The 22470-nt window shown below is 64.2% G+C and overlaps 3 protein-coding genes across 7 annotated transcripts; 1 reads left to right on the top strand and 2 right to left on the bottom strand.

Annotated features, from left to right (window-relative positions):
• Nucleotides 1-1431: 1431 nt before the first annotated feature.
• TAP1 (transporter 1, ATP binding cassette subfamily B member) lies at nucleotides 1432-8998 on the bottom strand. The gene is made up of 10 exons (XM_064473803.1): nucleotides 8788-8998; nucleotides 7500-7602; nucleotides 7079-7415; nucleotides 5511-5708; nucleotides 4702-4830; nucleotides 3878-4063; nucleotides 3256-3429; nucleotides 2641-2800; nucleotides 2434-2570; nucleotides 1432-1926 (listed from the first exon to the last, which is right to left on the bottom strand). Exons 1-10 carry the CDS (start codon nucleotides 8882-8884, stop codon nucleotides 1432-1434), a joined length of 2016 nt encoding a protein of 671 aa, XP_064329873.1. The 5' UTR covers nucleotides 8885-8998.
• On the top strand, nucleotides 7299-14234 carry TAP2 (transporter 2, ATP binding cassette subfamily B member). 5 transcript variants are annotated; one of them, XM_064474123.1, is made up of 12 exons: nucleotides 7299-7381; nucleotides 10273-10806; nucleotides 10889-10997; nucleotides 11088-11218; nucleotides 11295-11500; nucleotides 12124-12321; nucleotides 12408-12536; nucleotides 12639-12827; nucleotides 12927-13100; nucleotides 13181-13340; nucleotides 13422-13558; nucleotides 13645-14234. In XM_064474123.1, exons 2-12 carry the CDS (start codon nucleotides 10332-10334, stop codon nucleotides 13870-13872), a joined length of 2136 nt encoding a protein of 711 aa, XP_064330193.1. In that variant the 5' UTR covers nucleotides 7299-7381; nucleotides 10273-10331; the 3' UTR covers nucleotides 13873-14234. The 5 variants fall into 5 exon arrangements, with proteins under 5 accessions (XP_064330193.1, XP_064330194.1, XP_064330191.1 ...); XM_064474124.1 differs by lacking the exon at nucleotides 7299-7381 and adding an exon at nucleotides 9496-9563; XM_064474121.1 differs by lacking the exon at nucleotides 7299-7381 and adding an exon at nucleotides 9696-9749.
• Nucleotides 14127-17533, bottom strand: LOC135317694 (class I histocompatibility antigen, F10 alpha chain-like). Its single transcript, XM_064474126.1, has 8 exons — nucleotides 17391-17533; nucleotides 16685-16948; nucleotides 15657-15932; nucleotides 15308-15580; nucleotides 15124-15225; nucleotides 14938-14970; nucleotides 14607-14639; nucleotides 14127-14428 (listed from the first exon to the last, which is right to left on the bottom strand). The coding sequence occupies exons 1-8, from the start codon at nucleotides 17452-17454 to the stop codon at nucleotides 14415-14417; spliced, it is 1059 nt and encodes a 352-aa protein (XP_064330196.1). The 5' UTR covers nucleotides 17455-17533; the 3' UTR covers nucleotides 14127-14414.
• Nucleotides 17534-22470: the final 4937 nt, after the last annotated feature.

Genomic DNA, 22470 nt, shown 5'->3' with positions numbered 1-22470 from the left:
GCAATATCGCACCAACCCAGACTCTCTCATCCCCATCCACGGGCTCATTCATCGACTGGAGAGCCAGGGAGCACTTGGGTCACCCCAACCCCAGGCAGCGCCCCAGGCCTGGGGCAGAGGGGCTGGGAAGTGCCCGGCGGAGAAGGCCCTGGGGGTGGGGGCTGACAGCCGGCTGGGCATGAGCCAGCAGGGCCCGGGTGGCCAAGGAGGCCACCAGCCCCCGGGCTTGTGTCAGCACTGGTGTGGCCAGCAGGAGCCGGGCAGGGATGGGGCCCCTGTGCTCGGCCCTGGGGAGGCCCCACCTCGAGTGCTGGGCTCAGGTTTGGGCCCCTCGGGACAAGAAGGGCCTGGAGGGGCTGGATGGTGACCCAGCCCCTTCCCTGGGCAGCCTGTTCCAGTGCTTGACAACTCACTCAGTCCAGAATTTTTTCTTAATGGCCAGTGTAAACCTCCCCAGCACAACTTGAGGCCATTTCCTCTCATCCTACCTCACCTTGAACACTTCCAATGATGGAGCATCCACAACTTCTCTGGGCAACTTGTTGCAGCCCCTCACCACCCTCACCCTAAAACATTCCTTATGGCCAGTCTTGATCTCCCCTCTTTCAGTATCAAACCACAGCCCTTGTCCTGTCACTAGAGGCCTTGGTAAAAAGTCTCTCTCCAGCTTCCTTCCTTCGAGGCAAGCTGCAGAAGTCAAAGCCACCCAGCTGGCCCTAGAGGTTGCTGCCTGAGAAACGTGGCCTGGACTCTTCTCCGTACTGACCCGTTGAGGGTGGCCACTGCTCTGTGGGGTGGCTACAGCGATGGTCATAGAGGCAAAGCCCTGGGTGACGCTGCATTTTGGCAGCTGGACCTTGCTGCCTGGGTAGAGCCCCTGGGTGTAAAGGTCCATCACATCCATGAGCCGTGAGCCGTGCTCCTGGAGAACATCAATGCAAGGAGCAAGTAGACCAGGCGGCAAAAGTCGGAGTGGTTCAGGTAGGCCTGGACTGGGAATGTCCTCATGAGCTGTTCACAGCTCGGTGAGCCCGTGGGACATTGAGGGAGAGATACAACATAGGGGTGGGCAGTGACAACCGGTGGGTGATTCCTTGAGACCCCACAACCAGGCCAGGCTGCTCCCCCCAGCCCCCACAATCCAGCCAGCTCCTCTCGGAAGCAATTCTGCTTATTATGTGCAGCTTTCCCTCTCAACAGAAGCGGTGCAGGCCCCTGTCCATCCCATTGCTGCCCCCATCCCCACATCCACCCACCCCTGGCGTGCTTTCCCCTCCACCAGCTCTGGGGTCCCCCAAAATATCCTGGGTACAAACAGAAGGATTTATTTAAAACACTGCCCCGTGATCAGCCCTGTTGGTTACCAGCCCCGCTGGCACCTGGTAGCCGCCCTGGTCACCATCACAGAGCAGGGACATGGCAGTACTCCCGTCACAGCTCTCCCGGTCCCTTGTCACAGCTTTCAGTGTCCCCATCGCAGCTCTTGTTGTCCCCATCCCAGCTCTTGGCCTCCCCATCCTGGTTTGTAGTGTCCCCATCCTGGTTGCTAGTGTCCCCATCACAGCTCTCGTTGTCCCCATCCCAGCTCTCATTGTCCCCATCCCAGCTCCTGGTCTCCGCACACCTGTCCCTGGTACCCCCACCCTGGCTCCTGGTATCCCCATCCCTTGCTGTCCCCGTCCCCAGCTCTTCCCCACCCTCCTCCCCCATGTCCCCATCCCCCGCTGTCCCCCCCTGTCCCCCGCCCTGCAGCAGGTGCCAGTAACGGCTGCCGGGGCACAGGAGCTCCTTGGGGGACTCCAGCTCGTGCAGTCGTCCCCCCTCCAGCACGGCCACCCGCTGCGCCCGCATGGCCAGGGCCACCTGCCCCGTCACCAGCAGCACCGCGCGCCCGGCCCCGCTGGCTCCGAAGATCTCCTGCTCCACCTGCGGCGGGTGGTGTCATCAGTGGGGACCCCCCCGAGTGTGGGGACCCAGGGGACGTGGGGACCGGGGACCCAGGGGACATGGGGCCCAAGGACCAAGGGGTCGGGGGAGTCGGGTGCAGGGGATCCAGGAGACTAAAGGGAGCAGGGACGCAGGGGACATGGGGACCAGGGACCCACAGGACATGGGGACCAGGGACCCACAGGACACTGGGACTGGGGACCAAGGGGACCCGTGGGGTGCTGGGACTGGGGACTGAGGGGACACAGGGAGCAGGGACCCTGGGACCAGGGACAGTCAAAGAGGGGACCAAGGGGACGCCTCCCTGGGACCAGGGGTCAACTGGGAGAGGGGCCAGGGGACATGGGGATGGGGGACAAAAGGGACCCAGGGGACATAGAGACCAGGGGCCCAGGAGATGACAGAAAGAAGAGACCCAGGGGGACCCCCAAGGACCAGGGTGCTGCTGGAGAGGGGGACCGAGGGGACACGGGTGTCACCTCCCACCTGCAGCTGGCTCTCGGTGTCCAGGGCACTGGTGGGTTCATCGAGGATGAGGACACGGGGGTTCCTCACCAGGGCCCGAGCGATGGCCACCCCTTGCCGCTGTCCCCCGGAGAGCTGCCCCCCCAGCTCGCCCACCTCTGCGTGAGACGGGGGTCAGGGTGGGGGACATGGAGACTTGGGGACAGCGACGTAGGGGACACCTCCTACCTGTGTCATAGCCCCGGGGCAGGCGGGTGATGAAGGCGTGGGCACCCGCCCGGCGGGCTGCCACCGTCACCTGCGCCCGGCTCCAGCTCCCCGGCCCGTAGGCGATGTTGGCGTGGAGCGAGCGGGAGAAGAGCACCGGCTCCTGCGGGACGGCGGCCACCTGCGACGGAGGGGACGGCTGGGGACGCGGTGTGGACGCGGTGGAGATGGGGCAGGGACGGCTGGGGTGTCAGCAGGGACATCGCAGGGTTGGGTGGGGACACCGCGGGGACATGGTAGAGGACACAGAGGGGAGAGCTGAGGATGCGGCAGGGATGCTGTGGTGATGTGGCAGGGACATGGTGGGGATGGCCAGGGGCATGGCTGGGGACATGGCAGGGATGAAGGGGGGACATGGCAGGGATGTCTGGGGACACAGGGCGGATATCTGGTGACTCGAGGTGGTGGCAGGGCCATGGTGGGGGTGGCTGGTGACATGGGGTTGGCAGTGGCGACCCGTTGGGGACAGCTGGTGACACAGAGGGTGGTGGTGGGTCCCGTTGGAGACAGCTGGTGGCATGGGGGTGGCACTGGGGACCCGCTGGGGACAGCTGGTGACAGAAGTGATGGGGGCACCTGGCAGCGCAGGTAGGGGTGCTGGTAGGCAGGGAGGGGGTGACCGTCCAGCAGCACCCGCCCGGCCTCCGGCGGGTGCAGGTTCAGGACCAGGGATACCAGGGTGCTCTTCCCTGCCCCTGGAGGGGCCACCACCGCCAGCACCTCCCCGGGGTGCAGCTCAAGGGACACGCCCTGGGGGGACAAACATGACATCCCTGCACCCCCTCCGCGTGTCCCCATCCCTCTCCAGCACGTCCCCAAGCCCTCCCACTTTGTCCCCACACCCTCCCCACCATGTCCACGTCCCTGTGCCTTCCCCACTGTGGTCAACTGACACGTCCCCACCGCGGCCCCCCCGCCATGTCCGTGCCACGTCCATGCCCCCATGTCCTCCCACCACGTCCCCGCACCCTCCCCACCGTGTCCCCATGTCCCCAACATGTCCCCAAAACCTCCCCACCCCATCTGCGTCCCCATGCCCTCCCCACCATGCCCCACATCCACCTGCCAAGTCCTCACCACATTCTTCTGTCCCCCTCCCATGTCCCCACAACCTCCCCACCACGTCCGTGTCCCCATGCCCTCCCCACCTTGTCCCCCCATCACGTCCCCGCACCACCCGCCCTATCCTTGTGCCCACCTTGAGCACGGGCTCTTGGTGACCGGGATAGGAGAACCAGACGTCCTCAAGCTTGAGGTGGCCCCGTAGGACATCGGGTGCCAGCGTCCCCGTAGGTGCCACCTGCTTCTCTTGGTCCAGGAATTCAAAGATCTTCTCTGAGGAGCCCACGGCTTTGGTCATGTTGGGGTAGTAGAGGAGCAGGACCTGGGGACCCAGAGGGGACATGGCCAGGAGGGTGTGGGGACATGGGGAAATGGCTGGGAGGGTGTTGGGACACAGGGGACTGGGACAGGGATGCATCCAGGAGGGCATGGGGACCGGGCATGGGGACACGGTGGACACGGAGGACACAAGGACATGGTGGGGGGACGTGGGAGGGCACAGGGACACCATGGGACCAGCATGGGGACGTGGCAGGAAGGATACAGGGACACAGCAGGGGACACAGGGACACGGCCGGGGGGCCATGAGGAGATGGCAGGGCATGGGGACACAGAGGGGAGGACATGGGGACACAGAGGACAGGGATGTGTCCAGGAGGACATGGGGAACCGGCATGGGGACATGGCCAGGAGGGCGTGAGGACACGGATGACACAGGGGTGTGGTGGGGAGGGCATGGGGACATGGCAGGGGGACACAGCAGAGAGAACACAGGCACATGGAGAGATGGACTTGGGGACACAGATGGCATGGCAGGGAGGGCACGGGACATGGGTGGCAATGGGGACACACTGGGACTGTCACGGGGATGCAGTGGGAGGAGGGTACAGGGACACAGGGACCAGGCTTGGGGACAACGGCAGGGAGGTCACTGGGGACATGGTGTCCCCTCGGCCTCACCCTCACGGCCTCGGTGAACTGCATCTGGTAGATGAGGAAGGTGACAAGGTCCCCGGTGGTGATGGTCCCCGCGGCCACCAGCTGTCCCCCATAGCAGAGGAGTCCCAACTTCAGGGCCAGCGCTGAGAACTGGGGACACCACAGGGAGGTCACCGCTGGGGGGGTGTCCCCATCACCCTCCTCACCGCGGCCACCTCTCTGCAGGGACACTGAGGTCCCAGCCTTGCTCCGTCACCTCCCCTGTGCCATCACGTTCCCCCGTGTCCCAGAGTCGTCACATCCCCCATGTCACCGAGCCCCTGTGTCCCAGAGGCCCTGTGCTATTGTACCCTGTGTCCCCATCATGTCCCCAACCCCTGCGTCATCACCTCCCCCAGCCACATGCCACCTCGTCCCTGTGTCCCCCAGCCCCATGCCACCACGTCCCCACGTCCCCAACCCACGTCATCACATTACCCAGCAGCGCGTCACCTCGCCCCTGTGTCCCTCAGCCCTGTGCCACCACGTCCCTGTGTCCTTTAGCCACATACCTCTGCATCCATGTCCCCACCCTCGTGCCACCCCATCCTCATGTCCCCTGTCCCCACGCACCTCTCCCCACATCCCCCATCCCTGTGCCACCGTGTTCCCGTGTCCCATCACCCCCATGCCAACACACCTCCTAGCTCCGTGCCACCACATCCCCACGTCCCCTGTCCCCATGCCACCTTATCCCCACGTCCCGCCGCCCCCATGCCATCGCGTCGCCCAGCCATGGTGCCACCCCATCCCCCCCATTCCCCCTGCCACCGTGTCCCCTGTCCCCGTACCCCGCTGGCCCAGAGCGTGGTGGCGTAGGTGGCCGCCTCCTTCCACTCCAGCCCGTAGACGTGGCGCAGGTGCTGGTGGTACCGCTCGGCCGCCCTGGCCTCGTGGGCGAAGCTGCGGACGGTCGCCATGGCCTGGAAGGTCTCCACCGCCACCTTGGTGGCACCCGCCAGCGCCTCCTGCACCCGCTGTGACAGCCCCTGGGGACAGCGGTGTCACCTCAGGGCCGGTGGGTACAAGGGAGGAGGGAGAGGGGGAGCAGGGAGGGGACGGTGGGCTCGGGGAGGGGATGGCAGGCATGGGGAGGGGACAGTGGGCGCAGGGAGGGGACAGTGGGTGCAGGGAGGGGATGGCAGGCATGGGGAGGGGACAGTGGGCGCAGGGAGGGGATGGCAGGCATGGGGAGGGGACAGTGGGAGCAGGGAGGGGACGGTGGGCGCAGGGAGGGGATGGTAGGCATGGGGAGGGGACAGTGGGCGCAGGGAGGGGACAGTGGGCACAGGGAGGGGATGGCAGGCATGGGGAGGGGACAGTGGGCGCAGGGAGGGGACAGTGGGCGCAGGGAGAGGATGGCAGGCATGGGGAGGGGACAGTGGGCGCAGGGAGGGGACAGTGGGCGCAGGGAGGGGATGGCAGGCATGGGGAGGGGACAGTGGGCGCAGGGAGGGGACAGTGGGCGCAGGGAGGGGATGGCAGGCATGGGGAGGGGACAGTGGGCGCAGGGAGGGGACAGTGGGCACAGGGAGGGGATGGCAGGCATGGGGAGGGGACAGTGGGCGCAGGGAGGGGACAGTGGGCGCAGGGAGGGGACAGTGGGCGCAGGGAGGGGACAGTGGGCACAGGGAGGGGATGGCAGGCATGGGGAGGGGACAGTGGGCGCAGGGAGGGGACAGTGGGCACAGGGAGGGGATGGCAGGCATGGGGAGGGGACAGTGGGCGCAGGGAGGGGACAGTGGGTGCAGGGAGGGGACAGTGGGCGCAGGGAGAGGATGGCAGGCATGGGGAGGGGACAGTGGGCACTGGGAGGAGACAGTGGGCGCTGGGAGGGGACAGTGGGCGCAGGGAGAGGATGGCAGGCATGGGGAGGGGACAGTGGGCGCAGGGAGGGGACAGTGGGCGCAGGGAGGGTATGGCAGGCATGGGGAGGGGACAGTGGGCACTGGGAGGAGACAGTGGGCGCTGGGAGGGGACAGTGGGTGCAGGGAGGGGACAGTGGGCGCAGGGAGGGGATGGCAGGCATGGGGAGGGGACAGTGGGCGCAGGGAGGGGACAGTGGGCACAGGGAGGGGATGGCAGGCATGGGGAAGGGGACAGTGGGCGCAGGGAGGGGACGGCAGGCATGGGGAGGTGACAGTGGGGATGTGGAGGGCACAGGGGGCACATAGAGGGGATGGCAGGCAAATGGAGGGAACGGTGGGTATGCGGAGGGGACAAGGGGTACAGGGAGAGGACAGCAGTCATGGGGAGGGGACAGTGGCACTGGGAGAGGATGGTGGGCACAGAGAGGGGACAGCAAGCACAGGGAGGTGTCAAAGGACCTGTCCTGTGTCATCCCCCACCATGCCGGTACCTGCTGGATCTTGCCAATGCATCGGGGCAGCAGCAGGAGGATGGGCAGTGACAGGAGTGTGACAAAGGCCAGGTGGGGTGACAACCACGCCATGGTGACCAGGAGACAAACGCCCCGCGCCAGATACCACAGCAGGATGCTGAGCGCCTCAGACACCGCCGCGTGAGTGGCTTCCACATCCCCTGTCACCCGCGCTGTCACCGCTCCGGTCCCTGTCACTCGCAGGGAGGCGACATCCCGTCGCAGGACAGCGGCAAAGACACGACGTTGGAGTTGTCCCAGCACCCGGCTCAGCATCCCCGCGTAGGTGACATCGCAGGTGAATTCGGTGATGGCGCTGTGGTGGTGGCACCGGGCTGGCTTAGCATGGGGACACGTGTGTCACCCCCCCCCATGTGACTTCCCTGTGTCACTGTCCTACCTGCTGAGCCCCAGCAGTGCCATAGGCCAGGCGGCCGCCACCTCGTCCTCGCTGGCCACCCAGTCGGTGACGCGCCCCGTGAAGTAAGGGACGGCCATCTCTCCTGCCGGGGGGGAGATGACATGGCATCAGGGTGGCAGAGGCCCCCCTGGGTCTGTGTCACCCCCCTCCAGGGTGGGGGGGACCCCACCATGTGACCTCGAGGTGATGGTGTTGCTCCCGCCCAAATCCGAGCACCCAAAGCTGGGTGCTGCCACCTCCCCCATAGCTCAGAGCATCCCCCCACTGGGTGCTGCCCCCCCAAAGCTGGGTGCTGCCCCCCCAACTCAGAGCACCCCTTCACTGGGTGCTGCCCCCCCAAAGCTGGGTACTCCCCCTCCCCTCCGTAGCTCAGAGCATCCCTCCTGGGTGCTGCCCCCCCAAAGCTGGGTGCTGACCCCCACCCCGTAGCTCAGAGCATCCCTCCTGGGTGCTGCCCCCGCCCCGTAGCTCAGAGCATCCCTCCTGGGTGCTGCCCCCCCAAAGCTGGGTGCTGCCCCCCCCCCCCGTAGCTCAGAGCATCCCCTCACTGGGTGCTGCCCCCCCAAAGCTGGGTGCTGCCCCCCCCCCAATAGCTCAGAGCATCCCCCCACTGGGTGCTGCCCCCCCAAAGCTGGGTGCTGCCCCCCCCCCCGTAGCTGAGAGCACCCCTTCACTGGGTGCTGCCCCCCCAAAGCTGGGTGCTGCCCCCCCCGTAGCTGAGAGCACCCCTTCACTGGGTGCTGCCCCCCCAAAGCTGGGTGCTGCCCCCCCCCCGTAGCTCAGAGCATCCCCCCACTGCGTGCTGCCCCCCCAAAGCTGGGTGCTGCCCCCCCCCGTAGCTCAGAGCACCCCTTCACTGGGTGCTGCCCCCCCAAAGCTGGGTGCTGCCCCCCCCCCGTAGCTCAGAGCATCCCCTCACTGGGTGCTGCCCCCCCAAAGCTGGGTGCTGCCCCCCCCCGTAGCTCAGAGCACCCCTTCACTGGGTGCTGCCCCCCCAAAGCTGGGTGCTGCCCCCCCCCCGTAGCTCAGAGCATCCCCCCACTGCGTGCTGCCCCCCCAAAGCTGGGTGCTGCCCCCCCCGTAGCTCAGAGCACCCCTTCACTGGGTGCTGCCCCCCCAAAGCTGGGTGCTGCCCCCCCCGTAGCTCAGAGCATCCCCTCACTGGGTGCTGCCCCCCCAAAGCTGGGTGCTGCCCCCCCCCCCCGTAGCTCAGAGCACCCCTTCACTGGGTGCTGCCCCCCCATGCCCAGCGACGCCCCCCCGGTACCGAGGACCGAGGCCGCCATCAGCGCCGCCACCACCGCGCAGCGCCGGCGCTCGGGGCCCAGCAGGGCCAGGAGGCGGCGGGCGTGGGGGGCCCCCATCGTCCCCTCCGGTGTGCCCCGGTGCTCCCGGCGTGCCCCGGCCCGCTCCCGGCCCTGCTCTCGGTCCGGTCCCGGTGCCCCTCGTCCCGGTGTGGCCGGTCCCGGTGTCCCCGGTCCGGTCTAATCCCGTTCCTGCTCCTGGGACCCTCCTCCGCGGCCCCGGTCGCGGCCCCGGTCCCGGTCGCGGCCCCGGCCCCTCCCGGCAGCCGCCGCCGTTTCTCGGAAACCGAAACCGAGCCCGGGGGCGGGACCGGCGGCCGCGCATGGCCCAGCCCCGGGCACCAGCGGGGGGGGAGGGGGCACCGGGCATCACGGGGGGGGGGGGGGGGGGGCACCGGGAACCGGCGGGGGTGGGGTGAGGTGTGCACCGGGCATCGCAGGGGTTGCACCGGACACCGAGCACCGGCAGGGGGGGCCACCGGGAACCGGTTGGGGGAAGCACCGGGCATCGGCGGGGGGGGGCACCGGGCGCCGTCGGGGGGCTCCCCCCGGGTCCCGGGAATCTCGGGGTGGGGGGGCACCGAGCACTGGGTACTGGGGGTGGGGGGTGGGGGGTGGGGGTGGGGGGGGTGTCCCTGGGGGGTGGGGGGGGGGGCAGGAAGGGGCGAAAGCCGGTCGGGCGGCGGTGATTGGCCGAGGCACGGCGTCATCAGTTGCCGGGCGGACCGAGCCGCAGCAGGTTGGCGGAGCGCGTGTAGCCGGGGGGCGGGGGGGGACGAGGTGGGGGGCGGGGTTGGGGGCGGGGACAGAGGGAGGGGCGGGGAGACGGGCGTGGCGAGGGGCGTGGGGGGGCGTGGTGACGGGCGGAGGGGGCGGGGTCGCGAAAGTGAAACCGAAAGGCGGCGCGGCGGGATTGAGCCGGGAGGTACCGGTTGATTCTGGGGCTACTGGGAGGGGGGGCTGTACTGGGGGCACTGGTGTGCTCTAGGATCCAGGGTGGGGTCCAGGGGAGCTGAGGGAGCTGAACTGGGAGGACTGGTGGTGAGTGGTGAGTGGCCCAGAGTGCTGGGCGGGGTCTTGGGGGTCCAGGCTGGGACTGGGGGGCTGGACTGCGAACACTGGTGTTGACTGGGTGAGCATCCCAGGGTGCTGGGTGGAGTCCAGGGGAGCTGAGAGGGCTGAACTGGGAGCACTGGTGTTGGCTGGTGAATGACCCAGGGTGCTGGGCAGGGTCTTGGGGATCCAGGCTGGGACTGGGAGGGTAAACTGGGAGCATTGGTGTGTGCTCTAGGGTGCTGGGTGGGGTCTAGGGGAGCAGAGGGGGCTGAACTGGGAGCGCTGGTGTTGAGTGGTGAGTGTCCCAGAGTGCTGGGCAGGGTCTTGGGGATCCAGTCTGGGACTGGGGGCACTGGACTGGGAGCATTAGTATTGACTGGTAAATTCCCTAGGGTGCCAAGCGTGGAGCTGCACTGGGAGCACTGGTGTTTCCTGGTGAGCACCCCCAGCCATGGCGCTGCTCCCTGCCGTCCGCCTGGCCTGCCTCCTGCTCCTGGTTGACCTGGTGGTGCTGGCGGCGCTGGCCCAGCTGGCCCCGGCGCTGGCATGGTTGGGCCTGGCAGCTGCCTGGCTGGAAGCCGGACTCCGGCTGCTGGCGTTTATCGTGGCCGGGTGGCTCCTGGCGCCGGGGGGTCCCCAGGGCGCCGCCGTCGTGCTCAGCCTCAGTCCAGCCATCTTCCTCACCCTCCGGAGCCTCCTGGTGCCTTATGGTGCCGCACCGGCGCTGCTGGCCACGGCCACACCATCATGGTTGGCCTTGACCCACGTCACAACTGCCGCGGCGCTGCTGACTTGGGCCACGCCGGCGCCCGGCGAGGCCGTGGGCACCAAGTCGCCGGTGGCCGTGGGGCGGCTGCTGGCGCTGGCACGGACCGAGTGGCCTGTCCTCGGTGGTGCCTTCCTCTTCCTGGTGTTGGCCGTGCTGGGTGAGTGATGGCAGATGCGGGGGTGGCGTCTTGGCATTGCTGCCGCCCCCCACGCTGACCCCCCGCCTCGGTGCCCATCCAGGTGAGTCCGCGGGGCCGTATTGCACCGGCAAAGCCCTGGATGCCGTCAAGCACGGGGATGGACCCACCGCCTTCACCATCGGCCTGGTCATCGCCGCTGATTTGGGCAGGTGGGGATCCTTGTGTCTCCCTTGCTTGTCTGTCTGTCCCCCAGGGGCTGGCTGACAGGGTGGGTCCCTGTGTCTGTCCCCCACCCCCAGCTCGCTGTTCGCTGGCTGCCGTGGGGGTCTCTTCACCTTGGCGCTAGCCCGGCTCAAACGGAACACCCGCTACCGGCTCTTCTCCTGCCTGGTGCGCCAGGATCTGGCCTTCTTCCAGAAGACACCGGCAGGTAGGGGGGTTCCCCCCACCCTCCCCCCCACCCCAGGACCCCCAATCCCACCCCTGACCCCTCACTGTCCCCGCAGCCAAACTGTCCGCCCGGTTGGCCAACGACGTGCCCCTGTTGTGCAACGCGGTGCCGAGCAGCGTCAACGTGGCGTTGCGGAGCTTGGTGACGGTGGTGGGGTTGGGTGGCTTCATGGTGGGGCTCTCGCCCCGCCTGGCGCTGCTGGCGCTGCTGGAGGTGCCCCTCGCCATCACCGCGCGCAAGGTCTACAATGCCCGGTACCAGGTGACAGCGGGGACGGGATGGGGATGGGGAGCAGGGGAATGGGAGTGGGACGGTGGGAAGGGGGTCAGGGAGATGGGATGGTGGGAATGGAGATGGGATGGGACAGGACAGTGGGGATGGGATGGTGGGAAGGGGATCAGGGAGATGGGATGGTGGGGACAGGATGGGATGGGATGGTGGGAATGGGATGGCTGGAGGGGGACTGGGTGGTGGGAACGGGAATGGTGGGAACGGGATGGGATGGTGGGAATGGGGTGGGAGGATGGTAGTGGTGGGTATGAGATGGTGGGATAAGGACAGGGAGATAGGATGGGATGGGGACAGGAAGACAAGACGGGACAGTGGGGTTGGGATAGGGACAGGGAGAGGGGATGGGACAAGAGGTGCAAGATGGGGGCAGTGGGGACTGGAGGGGATGTGCTGGTCGGGTGGGGACTGTGGAGGGGTAAGTGGGGATGGGGTGGGGCCAGTGGGCATAGTGACAGTGGTGTGGGGACCCTGGGGGCAGAGGACAGAGGTTTGGGGCTGGTGGGACGGGATGGCGGGGGTGGGCTGGCAGGGCGAGGCCAGTGGGGATGTCCCGGTGCCGCCCTGTGGCACTGAATCCAGCCACCCCTGCCCAGGTGCTGCAGCGAGCCATGCTGGATGCCACGGCCAACACGGCGGCGGTGGTGCAAGAGGCAGTCTCCTCCATCGAGACGGTGCGGACCTTTGCCGGGGAGGAGGAGGAGGAGCGCCGTCACAGCCAGGCACTGGCCGAGATGCTGGGGCTGAAGGACCGGATGGACGTGGAGAAGGCGCTCTTCACCCTCGTCCGGCGGGTGAGGCGGGTGCAGGAGGGACCCCGGTGTCTGAGCACCCCTGTTTCACCCCTGCCCTGCTCACTGACCCTCCCCAATCCCTGCAGGCGCTGCAGCTGGCTGTGCAGGTGCTGGTGCTCTGCTATGGGCACCGGCAGCACTCTGAGGGGACCATCACCACCGGCAGCCTCGTCACTTTCCTCCTCTACCAGGATAAAGTCAGCCGCCACGTGATGGTAAGACCACGCGACACATGACCCATGCCTTGCTCCCCTCCCCCCCAGCCCTGTTGTGTCTGTCTGTCCTCATCCATGGTGCCAGCAGCTCTGCCTGCACAGGCACTGGTCTTTGGCCACGGCGACTTGCTGAGCAAAGCAGCAGCCGGCCGCAAGGTCTTGGAGTACCTGGACCGGGAACCCACCGGGGACAGCGGGGGTACGTGGGCGCCCACCACGCTGCGGGGCCACGTCTCCTTCCAGCGCGTCTCCTTTGCCTACCCCATGCACCCCAAGCACCTCGTCCTGCAGGTAGAGCCGGGAGGAGGGGGTGGCATGGGGGTCCCCAAGGAGAGGATGAGGGGGTCCCTGAGCACCCCCCCTGCATCCTGCCCCACCTCCCCACCCCAGGACGTCTCCTTTGAGCTGCGCCCTGGTGAGGTGACGGCGCTGGCAGGGCTCAATGGCAGCGGGAAAAGCACCTGCGCGGGGCTGCTGGAGCGCTTCTACGAGCCCGGGGCCGGGGAGGTGCTGCTGGACGGGGTGCCGCTGCGGGACTACGAGTACCACTACCTGCACCGCCAGGTGAGGGCAGCAGCAGGCAGGCAGGCAGGCAGCACAGCTGTGCTGAGCGGTGCCCGGTCTCAGCCTGCGCCTGGGGGCAGGTGGTGTTGGTGGGGCAGGAGCCCGTGCTTTTCTCCGGCACCATCCGAGACAACATCACCTTCGGGCTGGAGGGCTGCACGGAGGACGAGGTGAGAGCGGCCGCCGCTGCTGCTGGTGCCCTGGACTTCATCTCGGCGCTGGACCAGGGCTTCAACACCAGTGAGTGCCCGGGGGGGCGGGGAGGGGAGCATCCCCAGGGACCCACAACTCACTCACCCCCCCCGGACCTTCGTCCTGCAGGTGTGGGGGAGAAAGGGGGGCAGCTCTCAGCAGGGGAGAAGCAGCGGATCGCCATCGCCCGGGCCCTGGTGCGGCAACCCACCGTCCTCATCCTCGACGAAGCTACCAGTGCCCTGGAGAGGGAGGGCGAGGAGGCGGTGAGCAGCGGGAGGTGTTGGGGTGGGTGGGTGGGGGGAGTTCTGGACCCACAGCACGTGCTGAGGGGTGCTGGCATCTCCCACAGCTGCAGCAGTGGGTGCGGAGCTGGGGGACCCGGACGGTGCTGCTCATCACCCACTGCCCGCGGATGCTGGAGGCGGCCGACCGCGTCGTGGTGCTGGAACGCGGCACCGTGGCCGAGACGGGGACGCCTGCTGAGCTGCGGCACCGCTGTGGGCCCTACAGCCGCCTGCTGCAGCGCGCTCCTGGCACGGGGTGGCCAGAGACGACGGGGACGGGCTGCGGGGAATAGCGGCTGGCTCCTGCCCCAGGGGCTGGGCAGAAGGGGCCTGCTCCCATCGGGATGGAGATTTGTACAAAATAAAACAGAACTGCTGCGGAGGGGAGCTGGCTGGCTTGCAGGGGTGGGGGAAAAGAGCCTTGGTCACAGACCCTACACACCGCACCGTGCCGGAGAAAACCAACTCTACCCCAGCCAAACCCAGCCCAGCCCTTGACCCGAGGCTGCGAGAACAGCCCCGCCACTGTTAGAGGAGAAACAGCCTGTTGGAAGGTGGAATCAGCATTTATTGTGTGAACCAGGAAATGTACGCATGCAGAAGAAATCAATTGCAACCTTGAAATTTGTCATCATTGCAGTGCTCAACTTAAAAATTAACAGAGTACAGGAAGTTAATTGAGCCAGAAAATCCACCATTGTAGGCAGGCGTGGGCAGGAGCAACACAACAAGGTCTCTGCAGGCAGCTCCCAGCCTCCTCCAGCACCCCTCTGCGCCCAGCCCGGGAGCGGGCAGGGGGCCGCATCCAGCCATGTGCCAGCCCCTCGTCAAGCGGTCAGATGGGCATCCCTGCAGGGACGGGAGGAAGAGACAGTGTCACCCAGGGACACCTCCCTCTCCCCAGCTCTCTGCTCTGGGGTCCTGCTGACCCCCTCCTGCAGACCGCTCTTGCTCCGGCTGCGGGTCCCCCAGGGGAGCAGGGAGAGCTGGGGTCACCCCGTCCATCCCCCCTGGTCCCACACCGCACCTGAGGCCGCGCTGCCAGAGCCCCCGTCCGTGCCTGCAAGAGAGAAAAGGCCGTCAGGCGCCAGCCCCGGGCTCGCCACGGGCACGGTGCACGTGCCAGGAGCAGCCCGGCAGCCATGGCCGCGCTGCCGCCACTGGGAGAGGAGGATGGTGCCGCGAGCAGCGGAGGGGAGACACAACCTCTTCCCTACATCCCCACCACGGGGCTTTAGAGAGGGGCAGCACAGGGAGGGTGGGGGATGGGGAAATGCCGGCAGCGGCCAGAAACCAGAGCCACGAGACCGCCCCGGCGCTGGGCAGCGGCTGGAGCTGGACCCGACCCCGGTACTCACTTGGCGCCTTGTCGTAGCCCTTCTTATTCTTCTCTGCAGAGAGAAAGAACTGTCAGCACCCACCGCGCTTTGCCACCAAGCTCGGGGGTTCCCCAGAGCACTGCGGCTTGTGCCCGCAGGGCCTCCCAGCCCCCGAGGCCCTGCCTTCCTCCCACACCCTCTGCCTCACCGGCCCCGGTGCTGTACCTGATTTCCACTTCCAGAAGGTGAATCCAGCGATGACGGCGGCGACAGCCCCGATGGCAAGAGCCACCGCCAGCACGATGGTGAGCAGGTTGGACTCCGGCTCTGGGGGAGAGGAGGGTCGTGAGGAGGGGAAGGGGAACCACCCCAGCCCACCGCTCCACGTGCCCAAGGCCACCGGGCTCACCCCACGCAAAGAGGCCGGGCTCCAGCAGGCTGGCGTGTTCCACGCGGCACCGGTACTTGTCCTTGTCCTCCGGGCGGGCCTCAATAGAGGCCCAGGTGTAGTAGGTGCCGTCGCTGTTGGGCGCGACGCTGCCCCTCTCGGTCTCCGCGTCCCTGACCTCGCCGTCCTTCAGCCAGCTGATGGCGATGGGCCGCGGGTAGAAGCCGTAAGCGCGGCAGTGCAGGGTCAGGATCCCCTGGGCCTCCTTCCCCGACACTCGGACCGTGGGGGGCTCTGGGGAGGGGGTGGCAGTGAGGGTCAGCACACGCACCCGCAGCACCCAGTCCCAGGGTCCCTGTCTCACCCTCACCTTTCCTCTCCAGCACGGCCCGTCCGTAGCTCACGTACTTCCTCAGCCACTCGATGCAGGTGTTCTCCAGGTAGAGCTTCAACTGCTCATTGTAATTGTCGTCCTCCTCCCACTTCCTCTTGGTGACTTGCGCTGCCACGTCCGCTGCGGTGAACGTCATCGTGTTCATGTCGAAGGCAATGAAGTCCCTCCCGTCGTAGGCTTCCTGATAAAACCCCCTGGTGCTACCGTCCTCCAGGAGGTCACAGCCGGCCATGCGCTGCAACGTGTGAGTCCCTGAAACACAACCAAGGGCTGGGACTGAGGGGCTGCTGCAGCCCTGGGCCTTCAGTGGGGAACAGACCCCCGGCAGCACCCCCACTCCAGCCCTGAGCAAGCTCTGGGGGGGATTGGTCACGGCACCAGAGCTGCCCCCCATCCAGCACTCGGGGTGTCACCTAAAGCTGTGATGCAGACCCCCTGCACCCAGGGCACACCTGGGCTGGCACCCGGCCCCACGGCAGCCTGTGACAGCGAGGGGCTGGGATGGGTCCCCAGTGCTGGGGGTGGGACAAGGAGACAGGATGGGGTGGGGGAAGCTGCTCTGGCTCTGCCTTGGGGGCCTGAGCACCATGGGGAGGGGCAAGGGGCTGGGAGAGCCTCTGCTTCTGGGGGTCTCAACAGCTGTGGCGATGGTGAGGGGCTGCCATGGGGCAGCCAGGAGCCTCCCAGTCTGGGGATGGGGTGTTGGGCGCTGGTGTGTGTATGGGGATGCGCTGGGCTGGGTTGGCCAGAAACCCCCCAGGCCCCCTGGCTCTGGCAGTGGAGACCCCAAGCACTGTGGGGCTGGGACAGGGCAGGCGGGACCCCTCACGCTGGGGGACAGGGTGGCCGGGAGCCCTCTGACAACGACACCAGGCAGGGAAGGGCCAGCACAAGCTGGGACAACAGCGTGGGGGAGGGCAGGGCCTTGGGGGTGGGTTGGGAAGTCTCCCATCCCACGGAGTCCTGCCCCAGCCCCATGGAGCCCCAGCCCAGCCCGCGCTCACCCCCGCTCTGGTTGTAGCGGCGCCGCAGGGTGTCGAAGTTCACGCGGTACACCTCCTGATTGCTCTGTCCGATCTGGGTCTGTCTGTCCCAGTACTGCTGATCCAAATTTGCTTCCATCCACTGCACCTGGGGCTCCACGTGCCCCATCTCGCTGTCGTAGCGTGTAATGGGGTTCTGGTCCACGTACCCCACAGACGTGAACTGGGGTACCCCCGGGCTGGGCTCCGACACCCCAACATGGAAGTAGCGCAGGGAATGGAGCCCTGTGGGGACACGGTGGGGGCGGTGAGAGGTGGGGGGCAGCGGGGCTTGTGGGGGGACAGGGGGGAGGGTGCCCGGGTGCAGAGATGGAGACCGAGGCTGAGCGAGGGGCCCAGGAGAACAGATCGGGGGGAGCGCCTCGAGGGGGATGGGACTGGTGGGGGGTTTTGCGGAACAAGGGGTGTCCGGGAGAGGGGTCCAGGGGGCGGGAAGGGAAGCCCAGGTGCTTCCGGATGGGGTGGGGGGGGACGGGGGTTGGCCGGGAAGGTGGGTCCAGGGGGGTCCGTGTGCCCGGGGGAGGTTCCCTATGCCCAGGCAAGGGAGTTCGGTGGGGACGGAGGAATGGAGGGGGGGCCGGGGGGGGGGGGGTCCCGGTGCCCGGAAAAGGGGGTACAGGGGTGTCCCGGTGCCCGGGGGCGCTCCCGGGTCCCCGCCCGCGCTCACCGCTCGCCGCCCCAACGAGGACCCCCAGCAGCAGCCCCAGGCCCAGCGCCCGCACCCGCTCCATCGCGCCGCGCCGCTCCGCACTGCTTCGGGACACGCACGGCCCCGCCACGGAACCCCCGCCGCAAGCCCCGCCCCTCCCCGCGATTGGCGCCTCCGCCGCCCGCCCGCCAATGGCGGCCCGAGGCTCGTCGGACGTCACCGGTCGCCGGGCAGGTCCCGGCTCGGCAGGTTGGGAGAAGCGAAAGCGAAAGCGAAAGGCGGAGGCAGCTCGGGCGGGGGCGGTTTATTGCGGGGACAGTGGACTCCCCCCCCCCGCCACCCCGCATCTCCCGGTACCCTCGGGCCCGGACCCCCCTCCCCGCGGCATCCCAGCCCTCAGCCCCCCGCACCCCTCCTCAGGCTCAAAGACCCCCCTGCACCACTCCAGACCGGGTTCACGCCTGGGACTCCCCAAACCACAGCTCCCCGCCCCCCCCCGTGTTGTCCCCTTCCCCCGGGACACCCGGGACCCCGGCGTCCTGCCCACCCGAGGGGGGTACACGGGCGTCCGGCGCCCCTCGGCTCTCCCCACCCCATTTTCCTGAAAAGCAGGTCCGGTCGCCCGCTGTGCAAATCGCCAAAGGACACACAGAGCCGCATTTTCATTGAATTAATTTTTGCGCAATTTAGGGCGTGATTTTTCGTACGATGGTGAGGGTAGTTCACCTAAAGGACACTTACCTTTAGCTCTTATCAACACCCCAATCCGTTGCCCTCCCTGACTATACACTTTATCACCCAGCTTTCCGCACCTTCTGAGGGGGGGATCTTCCCTCTAGCAGTCTCTCATCTCTCCTAAAGATAGAGGCATAAAACAAGGGCTTCCCTCTCTCTCAGCTGCCTTCTCTGGCCGCCACATTCCGTTTTGCCAGGCTCACATGGCTCATTGTTATTACTTTAGAAGAAAGCTCCATTTTCTTTGGGATATCAGTTCCCCCCCTTTGAGACTATGAGACCTTTTCCATGAGTCTCATAAGCCTCACTCCTTTTCATAAGCAGTGTATAATTTCTTACTGTCATACTCGTAAGGCATCCGACTCATATACAATCATAATTGTAACAAGCTTTGCAACCATCCAGTGAGGGAGAATTTATGTATCATGTTGTTTAACTGTCTGATTTTTATTGAAGCCCTCAGGTCCTGGCTTGACTTTGCCCCTTGCTCCCTTCACTTTAATTAATCATCTAGATTTCCAGTAATGGTTGGGACGTGAACACAGGGAGCCTTATCGCTTAAAGGTGTATATGCACAAACTCCATCACCATGTAGGAACATCCGAACGCCGTTACTTTACCCGCTGTTATGGAATTATTAGCTATTACGTTTTCAAAGGTTTGATTTAAATCTAGAACTCAGATTCCCCAGCCTGGGGCTCGCAACGAGTTTTGGCAGTGGAAGACATGCGGTCATGCAGTTCAGCTGCTGCCATTGTGGATTGTCCCGAATGACCGGATGAGTTGTAAGATGAAATTTCCTTTGCAGGCAAATACTGAATATGCAACTGTCATCCTGGCATCGGTAGATTAGCAACATTTTTCCGAGGGGGGTCTATAACTATCCTTGTGGGGAAAATAGGCACTTAATCTCAACGTAGACAAGTCCTGCTTCCTAAGCACAGTTCATCGGGGGGTCTCTGGTCAATCGAAGTCTGACTTCTCCAGCTGGGGTGGAGGTCCATTTATCCTGACGGGGCCTTGGCGCCCTTTCTGCCCCTGTATGATGAATCCAGGAATCAAGTCCTTCTACCTTAACGGCAGTAAAGTCCTCAACAGTACAGTAGAGGGCCCTGTCCACTCTTCCTTCGGTGGTTTGCCTTTCCAGGTTCCTATGCAGACAGCGCCTCCTGGCTGGAATGGGCGGACTGGTGTGTCCAAGGGAAGAGAAGCCCTTTGATTTAGGTACCTGCGTAGCGAAGGCAAAGTCTGTGAGAGAGAAATCAAAAATTCCTTGATGGCAGCCTGTCCTCATACGTGCATTTGGTCTCCCTTGACGTTGAAGAGGTGCGTAGGACATGCCTTCCCCTATACGATCTCAAAGGGGTTACTCCCTCCTTATCCCTCAGGGTTACTTGGGATCACAAAAGAGCTGAAGGTAGGGCTTCTGTCCAGTTAAGCTGTGCTTCCCGGCAAAGCTTAGAAACTTGCCGCTTGAGGGTCTGATTCAGCCTTTCCGCGTTCCCACTCGAGTGAGGCCTCCAGGGGGTGTGTAGTTCCCACTTAATCTGTTAAACCTTGGAAATTCCCTCTACTACTTCTGCAGTGAAATGATAGAATCGGAGAATCACTAAGGTTGGAAAAGACCTCTAGGATCATCAAGCCCAACCGTCAACCCAACGCTACCATGTCTCCTAAATCATGCCCTGAAGTGCTGAAGCCCACTGTCAGAGGAGGTACCTTCTGGAATAGCAAATCTAGGTATAATTGCTTTCAGTAAAATCCTAATCACTTCTCTAGCGTTGCCGGTACGTCAAGGGAAAGCCTCCGGCCAGCCAGAGAAAGTATCTACTAATACCAATAGATATTTGTACTGATTACAGGTAGGTAAGTCTGAAAAGTCGATCTGCCAGTATTCCCCGGGAGTTATTCTTTCTCTTACAAGTCCTCCCATAATGTTCTTCCCGATTTTGGGGTTATTAACACAACAGGCAGTACATTTTTTCACTACGATATCCGCTAGAGTTTTCATCCTGGGCCCAAAAACGCTTCCCTTAGCAGTTAATACCAGCACATCTGCTCCCGCGTGTGTTTCTTGGTGTAGTCTTGGACATGACATTTCCATCATCGTCTCCGGAACCAACGATTGTTTCAGTGGCGTCACCCACCAACCTTGATAATTTTCTGGGCAATCTAATTGATCCGCTAACTGATTTTTCTTTCTCAACATGTTTTGGCGGTGATAGTTCTAAACGAGATCGCGGAATTAAGGCTCTTTCCAATCTTGGTTCCTTCAGGGCTACCTCTTTTCGCTTACCTTTTGTAATTTCGCTATTTCCCTTTTGGTGAGCTTTACGATGGATTATTGCAGCCTCCTTTGGCTGGAGAACTGCTTGCAGAAGTTTCATAATTTCTGTTCCGTATTCTATCGGAGCCCCTTGTGGGTTTAATAACCCTCTTTCTTTCCAAATTGCCCCGTGTACCACTCCAAATCCATATTTGGAATCAGTGTATATATATTAACTCTTTTCCATGACTCAGTTCTAAGGCTTGAGTCAGCGCTCTCAGCGCCACCTTTTGAGCAGATGTATTACCAGGCAGTGCTCCGGTTTCTAATGTTTGGGTATTTCTTACCACCGCGTATCCAGCTCCGCGTTTTCCTTCCAACAGGTAGCTGCTACCATCGGTGAAAAGCTCCACTTCCGCGTCAGGCAGAGGCTCGTCCCGTAAATCTGGTCTGCTGGAATATACTTGTTCAAGGGAGGTCAGACAATCCTGCTGTAATTCATCAGACTCAGAAACTGGGAGTAATGGGGCAGGATTTAATTTCTTTCTCAATGACCGCAAAGAGGAGATCCAGTGCACCCTCAGTAAGTTTGCAGACAACACCAGGTTGGGTGGGAGTGCTGGATCTGCTGGAGGGCAGGAAGGCCCTACAGAGGGACCTGGACAGGCTGGATCCATGGGGCGAGGCCAGCTGTATGAGGTTTAACAAGGCCCAGTGCCGGGCCCTGCCCTTGGGTCACACCAACCCCAGGCAGCGCCCCAGGCCTGGGGCAGAGGGGCTGGGAAGTGCCCGGCGGAGAAGGCCCTGGGGGTGCTGGCTGACAGCCGGCTGGGCATGAGCCAGCAGTGCCCGGGTGGCCAAGGAGGCCACCAGCCCCCGGGCTTGTGTCAGCACTGGTGTGGCCAGCAGGAGCCGGGCAGGGATGGGGCCCCTGTGCTCGGCCCTGGGGAGGCCCCACCTCGAATGCTGGGCTCAGGTTTGGGCCCCTCGGGACAAGAAGGGCCTGGAGGGGCTGGAGCGTGTCCAGAGAAGGGCAGCGGGGCTGGGGCAGGGTCTGGAGCACAAGTGTGCTGGGGGGCGGCTGAGGGGGCTGGGGGGGTTTAGCCTGGAGAAGAGGGGGCTGAGGGGAGCCCTTCTCGCTCTCTGCAGCTGCCTGAGAGGGGCTGCAGTGAGGGGGGGGTTGGTCCCGTTTCCCAGGTCACCAGTGACGGGACGAGAGGGAACGGCCCCAAGCTGTGTCAGGGGAGGTTTAGGTTGGATGTGAGGAACAATTTCTTTACTGCCAGAAGGCATTGGAAGAGGCTGCCGAGAGAGGTGGTGAGTCACCATCCCTGGAGGTATTGAAAAGACGTGTAGACGTGGCCCTTGGGGACATGGTTTAGGAGACATGGTACTGTTGGGTTGACAGTTGGACTTGATGATCTTCAAGGTCTTTTTCAACTTTAATGATTCTCTGATTCTCTGATTTAAGGTGGAGGTTAGGAAAAGTGTGACATCATCTTGTTCTAGTAATATGGCTTGGTACCTTGCTAACCTCCTCGGGGAAATCCAGTGGTGCCCCTTGTTTTCAAAGAGACGGTATTAGCATGAGGGACTCACAGAGTAATTGGCTGACCTGGTGTCAGTTTTTGAGAGGCCTCAATTAAGGCTACAGTGGCCGCTACTGCTCTCAGGTGGGCAGGCCAGGCCTTACTAACCTCATCCAATTGTTTAGAAAAGTATCTCCCTGGGCTTTTCTAGCTCCCCAGTTTTTGTGTCAGCACTCCCAACGCCGCTTGTCTTTCATGTACGTATAATTGAAAGGCTTTTCTCAGATTCGGGAGCCCCAAGGCAGGGGCTTCCATTAGTTTCCTCTTGATGTCATCAAAACTCTTACGACATGCCGCTGTCCGTTCTAGAATCCCTTCGGTTCCTTTTGTGGCAGCATATAATGGCTTGGCAATCAGTCCGAAATTAGGGATCCACAGCTGACACCACCCAGCCGTACCTAAAAATCCCCTTAATGGTTTCTTGGAGGTTGGTACAGCAGTTCTGCAAATGGCCTTTCCTTCAGCACTTAATTCTCTCTGTCCTTTTGTAACTTAAATCCCATCTATT

The sequence above is a fragment of the Phalacrocorax carbo genome, chromosome 26 (assembly GCF_963921805.1).
Source record: "Phalacrocorax carbo chromosome 26, bPhaCar2.1, whole genome shotgun sequence".
In the NCBI taxonomy this organism is placed as follows: Eukaryota; Metazoa; Chordata; class Aves; order Suliformes; family Phalacrocoracidae; genus Phalacrocorax; species Phalacrocorax carbo.
Note: the sequence above shows the minus strand (reverse complement) of the source record. Positions and strands in the feature narration are given on the sequence as shown.

Coding starts and splice junctions, on each gene's coding strand:
- LOC135317694 (XM_064474126.1), bottom strand. CDS start 17,454: ATGGAGCGGGTGCGGGCGCTGGGCCTGGGGCTGCTGCTGGGGGTCCTC. Junction 15,581..15,656: donor GGCCGTGCTGGAGAGGAAAG/GTGAGGGTGAGA, acceptor CCCCCTCCCCAG/AGCCCCCCACGGTCCGAGTG. Junction 15,226..15,307: donor GCCCGGCCTCTTTGCGTGGG/GTGAGCCCGGTG, acceptor CCTCTCCCCCAG/AGCCGGAGTCCAACCTGCTC.
- TAP2 (XM_064474123.1), top strand. CDS start 10,332: ATGGCGCTGCTCCCTGCCGTCCGCCTGGCCTGCCTCCTGCTCCTGGTT. Junction 10,807..10,888: donor CCTGGTGTTGGCCGTGCTGG/GTGAGTGATGGC, acceptor GTGCCCATCCAG/GTGAGTCCGCGGGGCCGTAT. Junction 11,219..11,294: donor CTTCCAGAAGACACCGGCAG/GTAGGGGGGTTC, acceptor CTGTCCCCGCAG/CCAAACTGTCCGCCCGGTTG.
- TAP1 (XM_064473803.1), bottom strand. CDS start 8,884: ATGGGGGCCCCCCACGCCCGCCGCCTCCTGGCCCTGCTGGGCCCCGAG. Junction 7,603..8,787: donor GATGGCGGCCTCGGTCCTCG/GTACCGGGGGGG, acceptor CCCCCCCGGCAG/GAGAGATGGCCGTCCCTTAC. Junction 3,430..3,877: donor ACCAAGAGCCCGTGCTCAAG/GTGGGCACAAGG, acceptor TTGTCCCCCCAG/GGCGTGTCCCTTGAGCTGCA.